Source organism: Pelophylax lessonae, assembly GCF_965119305.1.
Source record: "Pelophylax lessonae genome assembly, chromosome: 3".
Taxonomy (NCBI): Eukaryota; Metazoa; Chordata; class Amphibia; order Anura; family Ranidae; genus Pelophylax; species Pelophylax lessonae.
The window spans coordinates 279679495-279701094 of NC_138770.1; the positions used below are offsets into that span (position 1 = coordinate 279679495).

General features: G+C 42.2%; 1 protein-coding gene across 1 annotated transcript in view; it reads right to left on the reverse strand.

The window, feature by feature from the left end:
• CCDC39 (coiled-coil domain 39 molecular ruler complex subunit) overlaps nt 1–20708 on the reverse strand; it is a 70799-nt gene extending 50091 nt beyond the window's left edge. Inside the window, exons 1-7 of the mRNA XM_082252578.1 lie at nt 20422–20708; nt 12577–12696; nt 10406–10552; nt 9887–10045; nt 9715–9807; nt 8878–9006; nt 3885–4076 (exon numbers count right to left, since the gene is read on the reverse strand). Coding sequence (XP_082108704.1) covers nt 3885–4076; nt 8878–9006; nt 9715–9807; nt 9887–10045; nt 10406–10552; nt 12577–12696; nt 20422–20670 — 1089 coding nt within the window. The 5' untranslated portion in view covers nt 20671–20708. The remainder of the gene's footprint in view (nt 1–3884; nt 4077–8877; nt 9007–9714; nt 9808–9886; nt 10046–10405; nt 10553–12576; nt 12697–20421) is intronic.
• Between the last annotated feature and the right edge of the window lie 892 nt (nt 20709–21600).

The following is a 21600-nucleotide window of genomic DNA, read 5'->3' on the forward strand; positions in this document are numbered from 1 at the left end:
GCATCTGTCTAGGGCGTACTGCTGCCTAGGGCGTGGCCACATCCAGGGGGACTCAGTGGACCCTGATGTAAGATTGGACTTTGGGATTCTAATGTAAGGGAAGACTTTGGGGATCCTAATGAAAGTGGAGATTCTGTTGTAAGGAGGAACTTTGGGGACCATGATTAAGGGAAGACTTTGGGGATCCTAATAAAAGTGGAGATTCTGTTGTAAGGAGGAACTTTGGGGACCATGATGTAAGTGGGGGGGGGACTCTCAGGGACCCAGATGTAAGGGGGGGGGGACTTTGGGGATCCTAATGAAAAGGGTAAACTCTGATGTAAGGTGTTCAGGCCTGGGGGCCCAGGCCTAAAGCTTTGTAAGGAGCCCCAGAATTTCTGATGCCTGCTCTGTTCCCCACACACTGAAGCAACATTCCGCATACTGCTGCAGGAGTGGATGATGTTAGCTGGAGATGAAGACATCTCCTGCAAACTTCAGCCAATCTGTGAAGAAGAGGTATCCAACCAATGAGGTGCCGAGCAAGTGTGCTGCGCGCAACATCATTTGCTCCCAGATCGCTAGTCAGTCTGCACACGGAGCTAGCAAGGAGGTGAGAAAGCATCCCTGTAGAGGCTGCATTTGGAGCCTTTATTTATTTATTTTTTTTTTGGGGGGGGGGATGCAAGCAGCTGGTCCTGCCTAGGGTGCAAAATAGTTTAGCACCGGCCCTGGGTACATATGCAATCGTACAAGTTTAAAGTAGTTGTAGATGCAAGACAATACATTCCCTGCCTTAGGGTATTAATTCCCTTTGCCTCCCTAAATACTTACCTGTGTCCAGTTTCGATCCTAAGTTGTGCCCATTTTCCCTGGTTCTCTCTTCCCACTCTCACATGCACAGAGACAGCAGTGGGAGCCATTGGTTCCAGCTGCTGTAAATCAAATCCTGTAAGAAGAGAGTGGGGGGCGGGAGTGAGCCTGTAGGTGTGCCCCTATAGCAAGTGACTTCCTATGGTGCCACACAGAAAAGAAGAGATACCAAGAAGACCCTAGAAGAGGAGGATCAGGGCCACTCTGTGCAATATCATTAGTACTGTATAACATGTTTATTATTTTCAGAATAGAAAGTTTACCCTTTACAACCGCTTTAAACATTTTGGTGAGTCTTTGACTAGTGCCCGGGAGAAGAGCTTTTGTGCAGCCTCCTTGTACTTCTCCCTCTTGAAATGCTCCAGCAGGGCACCATCTTGGCCCATATCCTTGGTCAAGGATCAATTATCTTTAAGCTGTTTGCACATACTCGTGGAGTCAGCAGGACTATTGGCAATGTAGCCCAGATAGTCAGGAATCCCTCTGAACCAATCGGAGATCGTTTCGAGAGATAAGAGATAAGGAGGATTCCCACAGGATAACAGCACAGATTTCCAGCGGAGAGGACAGTAGAGGCATCTGACTACATCCGTTGCTCCACCATGCCCCCTCTTTAAACATTTTGGAATTAGCTTCCAACTCTGCCATTCAGCTCAGTTGACTAACACTGAATTGACTAAAGCTTGTCATACACAAGTAAAAAATTGTTAGAATTTTGTCATAAACATAGAATATGAGTGTTCTTTACATCTTAGATACTGTCTTATGAAAAAGCATTTAATGAAAAGCTTTTATATATTAAGAGAGTTTAAAGGGTGAGTTTAAATTGTTTCTAAATGAAGTATACAGTTTTGTGGATTGAGTTAGGAAAAAAAATAGGGATAATGGAAATTATCAAAAAATATGTTTTTTTATATATCACTAGAATACATATTATCCTGTAATTGTTATTTGATATTGGAGTTAACACTGTATTATAGATACTGTACCCCCCCTTTATTAATGTCTAATTTATTTGTTCTTTAATGTTTGTTTTTAGTAAAGAAATAAAAAATAAATAAATAAAATGTTTGGGAAAAAAAATGTCATATTTGGAACATTTAGATTTTCTAATGGTTAATGGGGTCAAATCGGTGTTCGTTTTCGAATTTGGCAAGGAAATCTAAAGGGACAGAATGAAAAAATTTTCTCGACCGATTAGGAATTAATTAATTAATCAATTAGGAAAATTCCATTCACACCAAAATTAATGGCTAGAAGCAAACAAAATTTTGAAGTAGGTTTTAACAAAATCTGTCAAGCCTCTGATGGCATTATCAAATTCTACCTGTATGTAGCCAGCTTAAGGCAGTAGCTGTTTTTTTGCCAAGTGGGCAATCTTCAAATAATCTTTGAAATAAAAATAACAAACATGCTGTACTTACCTGCTCTGTGTAGTTGGTTTTGCACAGAGCAGCCTGGATCCTCTTCTCAGGTCCCTCTTCAGCTCTCTTGGCCCCTCTCTCCCTTTGAGTGCCCTCACAGCAAGCAACTTGCTATGGGGGCACCCAAGCCGAGTCATAGCTCCGTGTATCTATTCAGAAATGGAGCTGTTGTTCGGCCCCTCCCCTCCCTCTCCTCATTGGCTAACTGATTTTGATTGACAGCAGTGGGAGCCAATGGCGCTGCTGCTGTGTCTTAGCCTGGAAAGCTGAGACAGTGGTGGACATCGCTGGATAGAGATGAGGTTCAGAGGGTTTTTTTTTATCTTAATGCAAAGAATGTATTAAGATAAAAAACCTTCTGCCTTTAAAACCACTTTAAGTAGCATACTATAAAGTAAGAAATGTATATTCCACATAGGAGCGGAGGATTGTTTAAAATCTTAAAGTCGCAGCCCTTGTCCAAAATCTGCGTGTTAATTTGTACTGACTATAAAGGATATGCTGCCACAGACACCTATCTAGTTCAATATGAATCTGTGACAGCCTTTCAAACAAGGGCTGAGATTTCCAATACCCCTCTGCGTTCCTGTGCAAATAAATGAACTTAGCCTTATAGGCTAAGTTCACCTTTTCTGGAAAATAGCCCATGTAGTCAATGGGCCCCAGTAGACACTAAAATACTGATGAGCTTTGTAAAATGTTCATCAATTGTATTGTTATTCATGTAGGCCATTTGGGTGTCCCCCAGAAGCCTGGTCAAAAAAACTCCCAGTTAACAATCCCCACATCCGCCCTTGTAGCTGTGATGTGAAAACCACTGTGGAAAAAAACCAATGGCTTTTCACATCAAAGAAACAAGGCAGGATGTGGGAATCGCTAACTGGGAGTTTTTTCATTCAAGCTTCCAGGTGGCCTTAATGGCCTACAGGAGCGACAATAAAATGAATAAACATTTTACAAAGCTGTACAATTTTTTATAGCATGGGCCCCTTGAATGTATAGGCTATTTCCTGAAAAAGGTGAATTTAACCTTTAAGCTAGCCATACACGGATCGAATTTCAGCCATTTTCCGCATTTTCCTACCAACATCACCCACCTTGGCAGACTTTGATCTGAAGCTAGAGGGAGCTGGGCAGAAAACTGTTGGCCAATAAGTGACTGAAGCCAATCAGCTGCAATTACTGTTCAGATATTCTGACAGCCAAGGGCAACGGCTTTCAGAATACAATAGATGGCATGGGAGATTCATCCATCTGCACTGTTAGCTTGGATAGAGGAATCTTTTGGGGTGAACTAAGAAAATCTATGCATGTATGGCCAGCTTGATTTACTGAGGACCCTGCCTTTAGCCTCTACAAGCGTATTGGTACATCCATGAAACTCAAAATAATGGATTTCTGGTAGTTAGGTCACTGACATTTAAGTGTTTTCACAGCTAGCACTACTCCACTGAATTACTGATATTTAATAACGTTCAAAAACAAGAAGTACTTGTTGATTTTCTGTTGCTATATAGAAACTGCCAACAATATCACATCATATCTGCTGTTTGTAAGCCAGTTCTATATGTTTTATCCGCACTGTTCTCTGTCTGTTTCTGATGTTACCTCATCTTGTAGATTGTTCCGCACAGCCTCTTGCTCTTGATAGTCCTGTCTCAGTCTGACTGCTTTTCTTTCCACGATGTCAATCTTCTTCTCAAATTCCTTGTTATTATCGATTTCACTGTTCAAGAACTGGATTTTCTCCTTGATCGTACTTTCTCTGTCTCGTAAGTCTTGCTTGACCTGAGCTAACCGCTAGTAAAAAAAAAAAAAAAAAAAAAAAAAGATTAGTGCTAAGTAGCTGCATTCATTCAATCGCACGCGTACACACTCTATAATGTTTTCAGACAAATATACAGTGTTCGCATTTAGGAAATATCTGGCAACAATTTTATAGGATCAGGTTTAGGGCCAATCATAAAAAAAGGAGAGTGTGTTGGCAAGCATGACAGCAAATATGCAGATTAGCAGCAATCAGCAGGTAGGGTCTGTCAACTGGGTGAGTTTAAAGTGGTTGTAAACCTCAGACAATGCATATCCCTCTATAGTGTGTACTTGTCTTAATCCAGAGCACTAAGTGTCATTTCTGTCTGCTGCCTCATTCCTCAGTACACAGCCTTTGATTGACAGCCTCAACTCTGTTCTTCTGTGCAGTGTGAAGGGGGGTGTGTCCCTTTCCTCCAATCAGCTCTTAGAGCTTCTGCAGAGTGTAACTTCAGCTGCCCACCCCCTGCTTTCTGGAAGCTCAGACAAGCTGTATACAATCTGCACTTTGAATTAATATAGAGGCTGTAGATAAACTGGTAGAACTACAGGAAGATTTGTTTCATCGCTAGGTATCACCTGAGGCCAGTCACCTCACTGGGTATATGTAAGGGCTAATTCACTAATGCATTGTAAAATGCCTGTTGCCCCAATGACACGCAGAAAAAAATAGTTTCCTGTGTGTCCCATTCACACTGAGCTGCACTTCAGCATGCTGTGATAAAATGTATACATGCTGCATTTTATTGCAGCGCACTGTACAGAATAGCATGAGGCTGTACAGCAGAGCATTGCGCTGCTCTATAGCTACATGAATGAAGTGTATTCTTGTACACTTCAATTAAAGTTTGTATAAATACAAAAAAAGGAGCTTTGTGTGATGCGCTGAATCACACAACACACTGCCTCTTACTGCAGTAAGGAACAGACAGTTGCCAGGGAGCTGTCCGTTCCTGTGTGAATACAGCCTAAGGGTTATGCAGGGGCTGTAAACTCTCATTCTTCCATGTAAGGCAGCATTCCCTGCATTAAGGTAAAAAATGTCCCCAGTATTTGTATTGCCCCCTCGTCCTCCCTTGTACTTACCTGGGCCCTCACTTGATCCAGGGCTGTGTTCACCTCTAGAGGCTCTCTCCTCTCTCCCTGCATTCATAGGAAAGAGGCAGCAGCCATTGGCTTCTGCTGCTGTCAATCAAATTCTTTAAACAGAGATCAGGGTGGGGCGATGTGTGTGACTATAGCCGCACACAGCCTGGCTCAGGAGCAAACCCACACGTGCGCTACTATAGTAGGCAGCGTCCTATGGTGGTACACAGAGAAGAGGATGAGCCATGAGCACTTGCAGGCGACCCCAGAAGAAGAGGTTTGAGGCCGCTGGTAAGTATAACATTTTTGTTTGTTTTTTTTAAATATCTTAGCCTTTACAATCACTTTAAAGGCTAGTCCACTTAGGGAGCATCACGGGATTTGTAAGGTATTTTTTCTTTATTTTTTTTTTTTTTTTTTGCAGAAACGTTATTTTTCACTGACTTTTTAATTTTATTTATTAAGGGTATTTGAATAGTGCAACAATTTACAAAGTGCTTCACATCAGGCCCTGCCTAAAGTGGTTGTAAAGTCAGAAGGGACTCTCTCTCCTGATTGGCTGAGACACTCAAAATCAAACTCAGTTAGCAAATCAGGAGAGAGAAGGGGCGGGCCGAATAGCAGCTCTCTGAATGGATACATGGAGCTGCGACTTGGCTTGGGTGCCCCCATAGCAAGCTGCTTGCTGTGGGGGCACTCAACAGGAGGGAGGGTCTAGGAGAGTCGAGGAGGATCTGGGCTGCTCTGTGCAAAACCAACTGCACAGAGGACATAAGGATAACATGTTTGTTATTTTAATAGGAAAAAAAAAAAAACGAGACTTTACAATCACTTTAAGACAGCTTACAACCTATGATCCTTCTCTAACGTGCATACATATTCACATACTCTGGCCAATTTGAACAAGAGCCAATTAACCCATGGAATGGGGGAGAAAACTAGAGAACCCAGAGGAAACTTACATAAGTACAGGGGAGAACATTCAAATTCAATGCAGTCTTGACTGGGATTCAAATGTTGTAAGGCAGAAATGCTGACCATGAAGCCCCTTTTACTGCCCAAGGTGTTTTTTTTTATTTCTGTCCAGATAGTCTTGTATTTAACATACACCTGCCACACTACACAGAGAGACACTGTTTCTATCTAAAGTTAATAGATAGTTGTCTGTGGTACTTGTCTGCTCTCTGGACAATGATGCCGATTGATTGTGCATTAGCAGACAAGAGACACTAGAAAATGAAAAGCAAAAACAGAAAATAGCAGGGACACCTGCCTGCGTGTGCAACTTGGCAGAAAATGTGAATTACAAGACAACCTGAACACAATTACAATTCCTTTTCCATATAAGACAGTTTACATATATGTATTTCAACTGTATGAAGTTGTTTCCCCTTAAGAGAAAGGTTGAGATGATGTAGTCCGAACTATTTTTGTTGTCCCAGCAATGATTGATGTGCATTATTCTAGCCAGTTTAACAGTGCAAACCTAAGAGAATCACAGCAGTTAATTATACGGAAACTGTAATATATATATTCAAATAACCAACATGCCTTCACCATCCTAACACAATAACAGTACTTAATGTCAATTCCCAAAGCGATAAGAAATTGCTATGCACAGTAATCCAATGTACCAATGTTCTTTGGACGTCACCAAAATAATTGTAAATGTCAATGTATAATTATGTTGTCCATAGCTATAAAATCCAATCCAATGGAGGTGTGTATATATATATATATATATATATATATATATATATATATATATATATATATATATATTTATATATATATATTATATACTGTACCTTATTAAATAGTGATAGAGCAGGAAAAATGTAAACGAGCTACGCAATTTGCATGTGTAATGGTGCCAGTGGGTTATACATTGTCATCTATGTGACCACTTTGTGGCCCAGAGATGTGAGTGGTCCATAACTGTGCATGCTTGTTCTTTTTGTCACTCTTTTGTTATACTGTATTTCATTTCCAAGCTATTCATAGCTTTGACTGTCTTTGCCTGAAGGTCACAATCACATAGCAAAAGCAGTATTGGTGAGCAGCAGGGACTGCTCCAATTCACTCTGTATTCTGTTTCATAGATGAATAACAAAATTTAATGAGGGTTAAAAAAATGACACACTGGTTTAATTTTTTTAGAAACTCTTGAATTCAATGTTAGGCTCCATGTACACGGGACGCTGGAAATGGCCGTTTAGGAGCAGTTGGGCGTTTTTTTCAGAAGCCCCTGAACCCATCTACATTTTATATTATCTGTCCATGTACACCAGGTCGTTTACAGTCATTTGCAGGCAGTTGCGTTCAGGGACTGTTTTTAGAACGCAATTATTTGCGTTCGAACGTGTGTTTCCCGGCGTTTCAAACACACAAACGCGTCCGAACGAGTCTGAACGCGTCCGAACGCGTCTGAACGCGATGACCCGCGTTTAGCGTTCGCGTTTTTCCATTTTAAAGGGGAATAATTTTTATGACCTCTAGGAACGCTTCTAAACGCAAACGCCCGCAAACGCTGCTAAACGCCCGCTAAACGCGGGTACAAACGCGACTGAACGGACGTTTCAAATGTCCTAAAAATTCCAGCATTCAAAGGGACTTTTAACAACGTCCCGTGTACATGGAGCCTTACACTCCAGCTCATTTTGTTGGCATGCTAAGACTGTTAAAGTGTCATAAAACCCACATCATAAAAAAATATCAATAAATGCAGTATTTCATGCTGTTTACACTCACTCAGTCATTATGAGAGTGTTTTTTTGTATTCTGCAAAAAAACCTAGTTGATCCTGCTGTTCTCTATCTCCCCTTTTGATCATGTCCCCAGTGCAGTTGGGGATTATGCAGAGCAATGTTAGCAGCTGGTGCACATGCTCAGTTTTCCGCGAGTTTCTGTGCTGAGCATTTCCTCCCTATCACATCTGAGCAGCCCATGTGACTATAGAGCCACACATGTGGGCGTATACACAGTGGTAAATGAAAGCCCACTCCCTCCCTCCTTCTCCATGCCTACTAACCAGCTAAACACAATGGGAGTGGGATATTACATGTAGAATAATGGAGGCTTCACCTCCCTCGTATTCTAAGGGACAGGAGGCTTGAGGGGTGTGACGCAACCTGTAGATGGCAGAAATCCGCCCATGCACAGTTATTGACAAAAAAAGAATAAAGATTTGAATTTCAAATATATACAGTATTTGTATGACAATTAATAACAATTTATTGATAATAATTATTTATTTTTACTCTGTATTCCAAAGGCTGTTTTTTTTTTTTACTTTGAACATGTGACCAGCAGCAGAGCATTAGGAGCTCCTCCTGCTTATGTTTCGCTGTAGACAGGCTGGGAAAGATCTGGGTCATGTGACAGCTGTATATCGATTAGAAAAAAGGTACTTTGTTGTTAACCATGTTTTTTCTTCAATAAACATTTTGGAAAAAAAAAAGAAAAAAGGTACTTGGTACTTTGATTTTTTTCTAATTAAAATATTTAAATCATCCACATACAGAAATAGAAGGGATCATGTAAATTAAACAGTGTGTGTTTAGCATCACTAACTCTGGATTGACACTTAAAATTATTAATTAATTGATATCAATTATCAATAATACCAGTAATAAGGTCTCTACTTAAAAAGAGATGTCACCAATTGTGTTGTAAAAAAAATCAAATTGCAATTTTTTTTTTTTACCAGTGCATATTGGTCAATTTCTCTGTCCCTTTTCTGCATCTGATCGATAGTGTTCTCCCACTGCTGGATCAGCTGTTGTCTTTCTGAATGTGCTTTGCGGAAATCTTCAGCTGTCTTGTCCAGCTCAATCTGTAAAACAAGAGAATGCTTCCTGTACATTGCGTCTGAAAATGAAATTACTGCTTAAGAGTATACTGAAAAAATATTGGTACAAATGCTAAAATTCTGTTTAATTATACATTATGCAAAAAAAAAAAAAACATTAATCTCTATAAAATTCAGATCAGTTGACTTATGTTTTTACAGCAACTCTAAACCGAGCTTTTGCTGCACAGAACAAAACATGAGCAGAGGACTAAACAATTATAGATTGCATTTAAAAAAGGGTTTTGTAATGACACCATCCATGGTGCAGGATGTGGACAGAAAGCAATATTATTATGTTATTACAGGCATACCCCGTTTTAAGTACACTCACTTTACGTACACTCGCGAGTACGGACACAGCCTGGTCAGCTTGGCATGGCATTACTCCCGGTTTTTAACATTGGCGTCTATGGGAAATCGTGGTCAGCTTGACATGGCACTACTCCCAAACTATAAGTGACAGGGATACCAAACTTAGGGAGCAATGCGAGGGGACCCAGGACTACAACATATCCTATTTGTGGCCAGCCAGCTTGCCTAGGAAATGAAAAAAGGTATTGCTTCACTTTAAGTACATTTTCGTTTTACATACATGCTCTGGTCCCATTGTGTACTTAAAAGCGGGGTATGCCTGTATTATGTTATATTAATATTATTATGTGGACAGAAAGCAATTATTAAAGATTATACCTGCGCAGTGATGGTCTCTGTTAGTTCGTTGTCTAAATGTTTCCGTTTCTGGTTAGCTTCCACAGTCATCCTTTCAATCTGCAGTGACAATTCCTACAGAGAAACATTCAATATTTAGTCATTATACATTCATCTACATACAGGTAATCATGAAAAAGCATAAGTTGCTTACCCTAATTTTCCCTTCATCTTTTTGAGAGTATTTCTGAATGGCAACAGAATCTTCGTCTTTACGAGCAGATTCCTTCAACCAGTCTTCCAGATCCTTTTGGTTCCACTTGAGTTGACATTTCAGTTTCTCCAGTTTCTGAGTGGCCTTGAATATGTTATTCTAAATAAAATAATTAAGAGATATACGGATGATAACTATAACCTTGATGTTATAAACAATTAAGATGTGTTTAATTAACTTATTTGCTATGTTTCTTTTCAACAGAAGCAGACAGTTTATAGCATAAAGAAAACAATGTATATGGACTTTGAATTCATTTCTATACATGCCGCCTCTTCCACTGTCGAAGGCTACAACATTTCAAGGTATTAAGATATCCATTATTTTCTTTGATCTACATTAAATGACATTGTATAGACACAATGCGTAATTCTTTAGCGAGCTCTTTTGTTAAAATTGCTTTTAGTTTGAGTTTATATTTACGTAGAACGAGAACAGAAATCTACATATAAAGCTTACTTCTTGATTATTTTTCTTTTCCCTCAAGGATACCAGCTCGTTTTCCAGACGTTGAATTTCTTGCTTTAGACGCCCCGTTTCCCTTTCAGCCAGAGTTTTAAAGTGTTCTTCACTTTCAATTTCTTTCTCTCGGGCCCTACAAAGAGACTGGAATAACAGTTTTTATATTAGCGGCCCCTGTCTGTGTTATTGGGTGCATACAAAACTACAGTAAAATAACACAAAGCAAAGAGGTGTTTTGTGTAAATGTTTTTCACGTCAATGCTCTACTGCTTTCCACAGCTCTCAAAAGAGGTTTACCTTCAACGTTAGACCATGGCTGCAAAGATTTCATCCATAGAATAAGCACAGAATTACAAAGAATCATTGAGATGTTAGCTCCTTGGTAACTGTTGGAGGCCATTTATATTAGAGAAATGCAGCATAGAAAAAAAAAATTTTTTTTGGTTTCATTGTAAGATTTTTTGTAAAGCAAAACTTTTTTTTTTTTAGTTTTGGATAGAGTAGGGAAGGGTTTCAAGCAGAACTAAATCCTACTATCTTCTACAGCCAAGGAAGCTTCTACCTTAGCCTTTGTTTGATCTGTACTTGCCATAGTGCTTCACATGTGATCATATATGGCACCAGCCATTTGATGGTTTGACAGTTCGGTTACGAGTACAAGCAAATGTGAGAGTTATCATTTATGGCATGCCTTGAATGCAACGATTTTGAGAAACAGCCAAATCCTTAGGTTTAATCTCACTTCAAACCCCTGCCAGGTTATTTTTTGCTGCTTGTGTACTATTGGGGAATTGTCCCTTCCCATACTGTAGTGAGGATATCACTGATGACATGGATATTGGAGAGAGACCTATGTGTTCTGGGGAGGGTCAGATCTCACTGATGACACGGATATTGGAGAGAAACCTATGTGTCTTGGGGGGGGGGGGGGGGCGGGAAGATCTCACTGGTAATATGGATACTGAAAAGAAAGATATATGTACTGTGGGGCAGATTTCACTTATGAGATGAGTACTGGAGAGAGAAGGCTATGTGTACTGGGGGCAGATCTCATCGGTGACATAGATACTGGAGATAGAAGGCTATGTTTACCGGGGGCAGATCTCACTGGTGACATGGATACTGGAGAGAGAGGGCTATGTGTACTGGGGCAAATCTTACTGGTGGCATAGATATTGGAGAGAGTTATGTGTACAGGGTGCATATCTTACTGATGACATGGATGCCGGAGAGAGCTATGTGTACTGGTGGGCAAATATAACTGATGGCATAGATACTGCAGAGAGAGCTATGGTTACTGGGGTGCTGATTTCCCTGGTGACACTGATACTGTAGAGAGAGAGCTATATGCACTAGGGAGCGGATCTCTCTGGTGACATGGATACTGGAAGGAGAGCTATGTGCACTGGGGGGGGGGGGGGGGGCAGATCCCACTGGTGACATGGATACTGGAGAGAAAGCTATGTATACTAGGGGGCTGATTTCCCTGTTGACACTGATACTGGAGTGAGAGCTACTGTATATGCACTGGGGAGCAGATCTCTTTGATGACATGGATAGTGGAGGGAGAGCTATGTATACTGGAGAGAAGATCTCACTGATGAAATTTATATTGGAGAGAGCGCTATGTGTACTGGTGAGTAGATCTCACTGGTGACATGAATACTTTAGAGAGAGCTATGTGTATTGGAGAGAAGATCTCACTGATGAAATTGATATTTGAGAGAGAGCTATGTGTACTGGTGGATAGATCTCACTGGTGACATGGCTATTGGAGAGAGCGCTATGTCTGCTTGGGGGCGAATCTCTCTGGTGACATGGGTACCGGGAATGATATGTCTATTCATGGGGAAGATCTCACTGGTGACACAGAAACTAGTGAGCTATGTTTATTAAGGGGGTCAGTCTCACTGGTGACATTGATGCTAAAAACGAATGTGCTCAATGAGTGAACTAAATGGGTATTAGGGGCTGGATGCTATGAAGAGACCAATGTGTGTAGTGAAGGTAGTGTCCCACTGATGGAGCATGCTCTGTTCAGCTAAAATCATTGGAAGACAGATACTCTACCATAATGAATTTTGCAAATCCTTCCCCTACCGGTTTGATTGACGAGTGATCCACACTCCGGAATTAAGGATGTCTAGTGTTTCAGATATTGAAATTACCTGAGTATAGTTCAGTTCTTGCCTGACATTTCTTAGGTGGTCAGCCATTGCTTGTATTCGGTCATCCATTTCTTTTAACTGGTTTGACAACTGCAGCTTCTCCTTTTGTTTCCTTTGCAACTAGAATTGAATGGTACATTTAAATGGAGGCTGTTAATTATTATAATATCGTCATCAATATCAAAGGCAATACTTAGATTTGTAACATTATCAGTTTAAATATTAAGGTCTAATAATTGGGAACATGGCTGGGCTATTTTTTGCTTGCATTTAACAATAAAACAAGAAAAGTTAAAAAGAGGGTAAACACATGTAAAAACACGTTAGCTTTCATTTCCTAGCCTGCACGAGGATAGCTTTGATCAGAATGGCTGTGATGACTCTTTCTGTTGTAGTTTGTAAAGATGCATTTTTAATATTTTTTTTTATTATTTCTTATTATAAGTCAGTATGCCAGCAGGTGGTAGGTAAGCGGAATGGTCTGCAAAGGCTTGTAACAGGGCAGTGAAATACTCAAACAGTACTGTCTCTGCAGCCACAACAATAGTCACAATCTCCTGCTGTGAAGCTTTTGGTTAACTTATCCATGTTTCCAATCATATGACAAACATTATACATCACAAGTCACTTACAGTGTTACAAGTCAAGCAGAAGCTTTACAGCAAAAGATAATGGTTACTGCTGTGACAGTGTGACTGAGAGATAGATAATTGAACAGCAGGAAGCTTAGGTTACACTATAGTATTGTCTTAGGGCGCTTTACACAAAATAGGTGTGTTTGCCCTGTTTTTACTGCTTTCCGGCCACCCCCTTGTTGTAAGCGCCGTAGCCGTGTACCTTTGCTTCCTGGCCACAGCAAAAAATATACCCCTATTGCGGTTGGCAGGCAGTACTGCCACTACATGTGACCCCATCAAGTAAATGGGACTTCATCGTAACTGCCCTGCAACCATATGCAACTGCAGTCCTGTCGAATGCCTTTGAAAAGTGATCCACCAGAGAACTCTTCAGAGAGGCAGCAAGGTCTATCGCATAGGCGTGCATGCGGGGTGTGCTGGATGTGCCGGGGACACCCTAATCACCCTGTGCGGCACAGATTCCTCTTGCCTGACACCAATCTCTGCCCTACTACCACCATCCACTGCTCTACTGACAAAGTCCATTTGCCTTACTGACATGTACACTGCTCTACTGACTGACACCAACCTTTGCCCTACTGACACCAACCTCTGTCCTACTGTCATGTCTATTGCCCTACTGACAAAGTCCACTGCCTTACTGACATCAACCTCTGCCCTACTGACACACCCATTGTCTACAGACTGACGCCATCCACTGCCCTACTGACACATCCACTGCCCTACTGACATCATCCACTGTCCTACTGACATCAAAATCTGACCTACTGACATGTCCACTGCTCTACTGGCACCATCCTCTGCCCTACTGACACAATCCACTGTCCTACTGAAACATCCACTGCTCTACTGACACTGTCCTATGCCCTAATGACAAAGTCCACTGCCTTTCTGACACCACCTACTGTCCTACTGACACCAACCTCTGCCCTACTGACAAGTCCACCACTCTACTGGCACTGTCCTCTGCCCTACTCACATGTCCACTGCTCTACTAACACCATCCTCTTCCCTACTAACAAAGTCCACTGCCCTCCTGACACCATCCACTGTCCTACTGACAAAATCCACTGTCCTACTGATACCAACCTCTGCCCTACTGACACCATCCTCTGCCCTACTGACACCATCCACTGCTCTACTGACACCGTCCTCTGGCAGGTGGTAATACGTACGGTGACACAGAGGGCTTGAATAGCCCAGGACCCTGGGTCCATTTAACTGAAATATACGCCTATATAGGTCCTATTTCCCTGCCTGGAGCACCTCTTAGTTTGAGGAGAGGTCAACCCTGCTGCCACCTAGGACAAGTAGATTGGGGATACATTCCCTACAAACCGCATAGAGGTCTTTAAATCCTGGCTCAAACGAGTGCAATATTGACACTAAATGGAATGTACCTGAGGGTTATTGCATATATGGATAAACAATCCAGGAAGAGGACAATTATCTGCTAAGGGGTAATTACACCCCAAGAGGCTGAGATTGGAGCTATTTATAGCAGCCTTGACCTTGATGATACAACTGCAATCCAATACATCGGATGTAATACAAAAGTGTTTTACGTGACACCTATATAAATTCTGTATGGTAAAAATGGAGATATTATCTTCCGGACATTATATGTACCGCCACAGCCCTGCCGCCCACACAAGTCACTGCTAAAAAGGAAACATCGGTCTGTTAGGGTCTCTCAGGCCCTGAGGAAGCCTTAAGCGAAACGCGTCGGCTTGCTGGGGACCTATCGTGACCGAATCCAGCTTGAGACCTACCTTCCACCTACACAGGCTTTGTTTTTTCTGCTTCCAAACCCTTATGGGATATATTTCTATAATTACAGTGACACTATATTTTAATCATTGTATGTTGTATTTGTTCGTTATTTTACATGCATGGTTATCCATGCTTGTTTTTTATATTTTGAGAAACCAATAAAATGTATTTTTGATTTTACTACTGGTTCTACTTTCTGATCCTTCCACTCCCACAGGCCCGCAAAGCCCCGTCTTTTTCTGTCCCAAAATTTGTTTTTGAATCCTCAATAGGGGTAAGGGCCAATTTGGCACGGTAACTTTTCTGTCTACAAACCGTCCTCTGCCCTGCTGACAAAGTCCACTGCCCTTCTGCACCATCCACTGTCCTACTGATACAAACCTCTGCCCTACTGACACATCCACTGCTCCGCTGACACCATCCACTGTCCTACTGACACATCCACTGCTCTACTGACACTGTCCTCTGCCTTACTGGCAAAGTTCATTGCCCTACTGACATCATTCACTGTTCTACTGACACCAACCTCTGTCCAATTGACACGTCCACTGCTCTACTGACACAGTCCTCTGCCCTACTGACACCATCCTCTGTCCTACTGGCATGTCCACTGCTCTACTGACACTATCCACTGCCCTACTGACACCATCCGGTGTCCTACTGACAATAACCTCTGCCCTACTGATACATCCACAGCTCTACTGAAACAGTCCTCAGCCCTACTGACACCATCCACTGTCCTACTGACATGTCCACTGCTCTACCGACACAGTCTCTGCCCTTCTGACACTATCTACTGTCCTACTGACACCAACCTCTACCCTACTAACACATCCACTGCTCTACTGACTCCATTCTCTACCCTACTGGCACCATCCATTGCTCTACTGACACAGTCCTCTGCCCTACTGACAAAATCCACTGCCCTCCTGACACCATCCACTGTCCAACTGACATATCCACTGCTCCACTGACACCGTCCATGATTTAATACATTTTAAAATGTTTGTTTACATTTATTTATGAGTGTGTGTAATAGATATATACACATTATATATATATATATATATATATATATATATATATATATATATATATATATATATATATACACACACACACACACACACACACACACACACTGAACTTTGGGGTGCACACCCTAATGCAATAGGCTGTGCACATTTATGTTCTGTCGTGAATTTAAACCTAGCCTTACACAGCCCCCGAACTTGTATCACAGCAGAGTGTGGCTACACAGGCCTCCTCTGCTTGTTTTATATAAATGCAAAGATACTGATTGCAGGCACAATGCTTTTTAGGCTCCTGTGGAAAAAAAATAATAAATGCACATTGTTTTTCATTAAAATTTTTTAAATTATTATTTTTTATTTTTTTTTTTTTAAATGTGAAATTAGCTTTTAAAAAGTCTTTCTCCTCTGGATAAGTTCCTGTAGCACACAAAAACGTGCACCTTACATGTGTTTACGTGCACTTAGGGTATCTAATCTGCCCCTGGATCAGAGTTGTATAAAGTACTCGAAACCCATACTTGAGTAAAAGTACAAGTGCTCGATCAAAAAGTGACTTGAGTAGAAGTGGAAGTGCTCGATCAAAAAGTGACTTGAGTAGAAGTGGAAGTGCTCGATCAAAAAAGTGACTTGAGTAGAAGTACTAAAGTATTCAACATTTTTTGTACTTAAGTATTGCAAGTAGTTTTTTTTAACATTTTGCTACTCAAGTACTGAAAGTAAAAGTACAAGTACTGTGTTATGTAGTTATTAAAGAAAGAAGTCAAAGTTTGAACATCATATTGTTTTTTATTATTTCAAATGCAGCTTTTATTTATACATACATTAGCATTTACTTTTGTATGCGCTGATAATACATGCGTTTTGAGCTTCATGAAACCTGCCATCTACTGTTCTGGCCGTGGTAATTTTTATAATAGTAACGAGTAACTATGCAGCACAAAAAAAAATAATGGAGTAGAAGTATTGAAATCATCGAAAAAATGTAGTGAAGTAAAAGTGGAAGTAGGAGAAAAAAATTCTACTCTAGGAAAGTACAGATACCGCCTTTCAGTACTTAAGTACAATAGTGAAGTAGTTCTGCTTAGTTACTATACATCTCTGCCCTGGATGCACAGATTTCTATAAATGCAAGTCACATAAATGCACCTGGATAAGTGAACAGTTTATACGATGTAAAATCATTACATGCATTAATATGTGTTTGGAAAATGAACGCATGCATGTTACTGCCTGTGTGAATGAGGCCTAAAGCTGACATCAGAGGAAAGTATAAGCATAATCTGACCCACTAAAGATGTTCATGTTACCCAAATGTTCTTGTTTCTGTTATGGAGTAGGATGAGGAAAGAACATGCAGACATTTCTTGGGCTGGCTTCAAGCCATTAGATGAGGTTTTTCTAATCTGTACGATCGGCAATATCTGCTTTTCATAGACATGTAGCTGTCATCCAACCTGGCCTAGATTTTTACAACCAGGTTGACCTAATCATATAGCCTGCATTACACGTTACCCTGTATTACATATTTTGTTTTAAAGTAATATTATGTATGAAAGCACCATTACTATAATATACATAATACTTCTACTTAAAATACTTCCTGTCATATAAACAGTGCATAGCTTAGTGGGCACACACTAGTGCCTCAAAAGCTAGCGGCTTGCTATGGTGGGCACTCAACAGGGGGAGGAGCCAGGAGTGTTGGCCAGAGACCCGAGAAGAGGAGGATCGGGGCTGCTCTGTGCAAGACCACTACACTAATAGTGGTAAGTATGACATGTTTATAAAGACCCTTGTAAGGGGGTACTCATGCTAGGCACAGATGCCTTATACTATGCCCAAGTACAATTGCCCTCCTCCCCTGGTCTGCGCATACATATGTTATATGGAAGTGTTCCAAAGCAAGCTTATGTCCTCACCTCTACCAATCAGACCATAGTGATCCCTTCTTCCATGCTCTGTGAGTGCTCAGTGCGCACTTTAGTGATCACATGTAGGTGTACCACGTTGGAGAACAATGAACCATGCCTGAGACCAGCTCTTCCATCGCATGATACGCTGATCTACCCCTGAGGACTGAACAGAGTGATCACACCACTCAATCGAACTGGTTTTTGAGAGTGAACCGTACTTGGCACAGTTCAGTAATCACACTTCGGTATTCCAGACTGGAGTACATCTGAATCCAGCCTGAGACCAGCTCCTCCATCGCATTGTACACTAATCTATGCCTGCGGGTGGTATGGAGCCCAACTGGACTTTGGGGGTGAACCATACTCAGCACAGTTTAGGAGTCAATGAAGAAATACTATGCCAAAGTACAACTGGCCTTTGGGGGGTGAACCGTACTCAGCACAGTTTCCGGGTCAATGTAGGGATACTATGCCGGAGTACAAATGCTTTTTGGGGGTGAACCGTACTCAGCACAGTTTAGGGGTCAATGTAGGGATACTGTGCCAAAGTACAACTGATTTTTAGGGGTGAACCGTACTCAGCACAGTTTAGGGGTCACTGTAGGTATACCATGCTGGAGTACCAGTGGACTTTGGGGGTGAACTGTACTCAGCACAGTTTAGGGGGTCACTGTAGGTATATCATGCTGGAGTATAAGTGGATTTTGGGGGTGAACTAAGAGTCAATGTAGGGATACTATCTTGGAGTACAACTGGTCTTTGGGGGTGAACTGTACTCAGCACAGTTTAGGGGTCACTGCAGGTATACCATGCTGGAGTACAAGTGGACTTTTGGGGTGAACTGTACTCAGCACAGTTTAGGGGTCACTGCAGGTATACCATGCTGGAGTACAAGTGGACTTTGGGGGTGAACTGTACTCAGCACAGTTTAGGGGGTCAAAGTAAGTATACAATGCTGGAGTACAAGTGGACTTTGGGGGTGAACTGTACTCAGCACAGTTTAGGGGGACAATGTAAGTATACAATGCTGGAGTAAAAGTGGACTTTGGGGGTGAACTGTACTCAGCACGGTTTAGGGGGACAATGTAAGTATACAATGCTGCAGTACAAGTGGACTTTGGGGGTGAACTGTACTCAGCACAGTTTAGGGGGTCAAAGTAAGTATACAATGCTGGAGTAAAAGTGGACTTTGGGGGTGAACTGTACTCAGCACAGTTTAGGGGGTCAATGTAAGTATACCATGCTGGAGTACAAGTGGACTTTGGGGGTGAACTGTACTCAGCACAGTTTAGGGGGTCACTGTAGGTATATCATGCTGGAGTACAAGTGGATTTTGGGGGTGAACTAAGAGTCAATGTAGGGATACTATCTTGGAGTACAACTGGTCTTTGGGGGTGAACTGTACTCAGCACAGTTTAGGGGTCACTGCAGGTATACCATGCTGGAGTACAAGTGGACTTTGGGGGTGAACTGTACTCAGCACAGTTTAGGGGGACAATGTAAGTATACAATGCTGGAGTAAAAGTGGACTTTGGGGGTGAACTGTACTCAGCACAGTTTAGGGGGTCAATGTAAGTATACCATGCTGGAGTACAAGTGGACTTTGGGGGTGAACTGTACTCAGCACAGTTTAGGGGGTCACTGTAGGTATATCATGCTGGAGTACAAGTGGATTTTGGGGGTGAACTAAGAGTCAATGTAGGGATACTATCTTGGAGTACAACTGGTCTTTGGGGGTGAACTGTACTCAGCACAGTTTAGGGGTCACTGCAGGTATACCATGCTGGAGTACAAGTGGACTTTGGGGGTGAACTGTACTCAGCACAGTTTAGGGGGACAATGTAAGTATACAATGCTGGAGTAAAAGTGGACTTTGGGGGTGAACTGTACTCAGCACAGTTTAGGGGGACAATGTAAGTATACAATGCTGCAGTACAAGTGGACTTTGGGGGTGAACTGTACTCAGCACAGTTTAGGGGGACAATGTAAGTATACAATGCTGGAGTAAAAGTGGACTTTGGGGGTGAACTGTACTCAGCACAGTTTAGGGGGACAATGTAAGTATACCATGCTGGAGTACAAGTGGACTTTGGGGGTGAACTGTACTCAGCACAGTTTAGGGGGTCAATGTAAGTATACAATGCTGGAGTAAAAGTGGACTTTGGGGGTGAACTGTATTCAGCACAGTTTAGGGGTCACTGTAGGTATACCATGCTGGAGTACAACTGAGTCATGCCTGAGACCACCTCTTCCAAGCAGGTCAGGGGATGGTACACTGAACCATGCCTGAACATGTTACAGAGGAGGAAAGGACCTGCACTTTGGGGGTGAAGAACAGGGGGGCACAGTATATACACCCCAGTGTGAGGAGACCCTGAGAAGCCATGTACTAGGTAGGTATCAGGTGACCTGTGTGAGTAGGTGAAGCACAGCTAGGTGTATAATAGGGTGAGAGAGATGGTATGCAGACATTCCCCCCATCCATACCTCCTCCTCCAGAGATCTGTTCTCAGCATTGGCCACAGGGATGGCCAGGCCATCGGCCCAGTGCAGGTCAGCCAGAACCTCCCGACTCATCCTTCTAGGTGTGTGCGATACAAGCACGGAAGAAAGATCGCTGTGATAACCGGCCACACGTCCTCTCCGGCTCCTGTGTGTTGTGATCAGCGCCCCTGGCAACCAGCCTGTGTCACCAGGAAGCGGCCGAGCTGTGTGCCGCCCTCCTGTCACTGACATCCACACACCCGGCCTGATACACGGATCATACTGTCATCATACTGGACTGCCGTACACCTTCCATACACGGCTCACCCGGCAATCACACAGCGATCTATGGGCGGCCATACACCTTCCATACACGGCTCACCCGGCCATCACACAGCGATCTATGGGCGGTCATGGAACTGCCCGGCCATACACCCTTCACCCCTCATCATATTAGATATTGATGATCGGGGGGACAGGGGATATATAAGGCTCTGGTACCGCATACACATATTTATTAAACTGATCTACAGCAGCTAAATACCCAACGAGAACCTACATATGGGAAAGAAAAACATTATATATATATATTTATATACACATATGTATAAATATACATATATATATATGAGAACCTCCTTATGGGAACATATCTATATATAGGAATGCACTGTATATATGGAGGCATATATATATATATATATATATACACACACACAGTATATACAGTATCTCACAAAAGTGAGTACACCTCCCACATTTTTGTAAATATGTTATTCTATCTTTTCATGTGACAACACTAAAGAAATGACACTTTGCTACAATGTAAAGTAGTGAGTGTACAGCTTGTATAAGGACTCTTTCACACAGGCGGTCCGATCAGATCCGCCTGTCAGTTTTCTAGGCGGATCTGATCGGATGCCCCATTCAGCCCTATGGAGCAGTGGATGTCAGCGGAGACATGTCCGCTGCCATCCGCTTCCGATCCTGTCCGTGAAATCCGGACGGATGGAAACCCTATTTTCCATCCATCCTGGGGATTGGATCGGATGGGATCAGATGAGAGCGGACAGGCGGTCCGCTCTCATCCGATTCCCCATAGAGAGCAGCGGGGGCTGTGACACCTCCCTCTCCTCCGCACTGCAAGCGGAGATGGAGCTGTCATCCGCCGGCTCAGCGAGG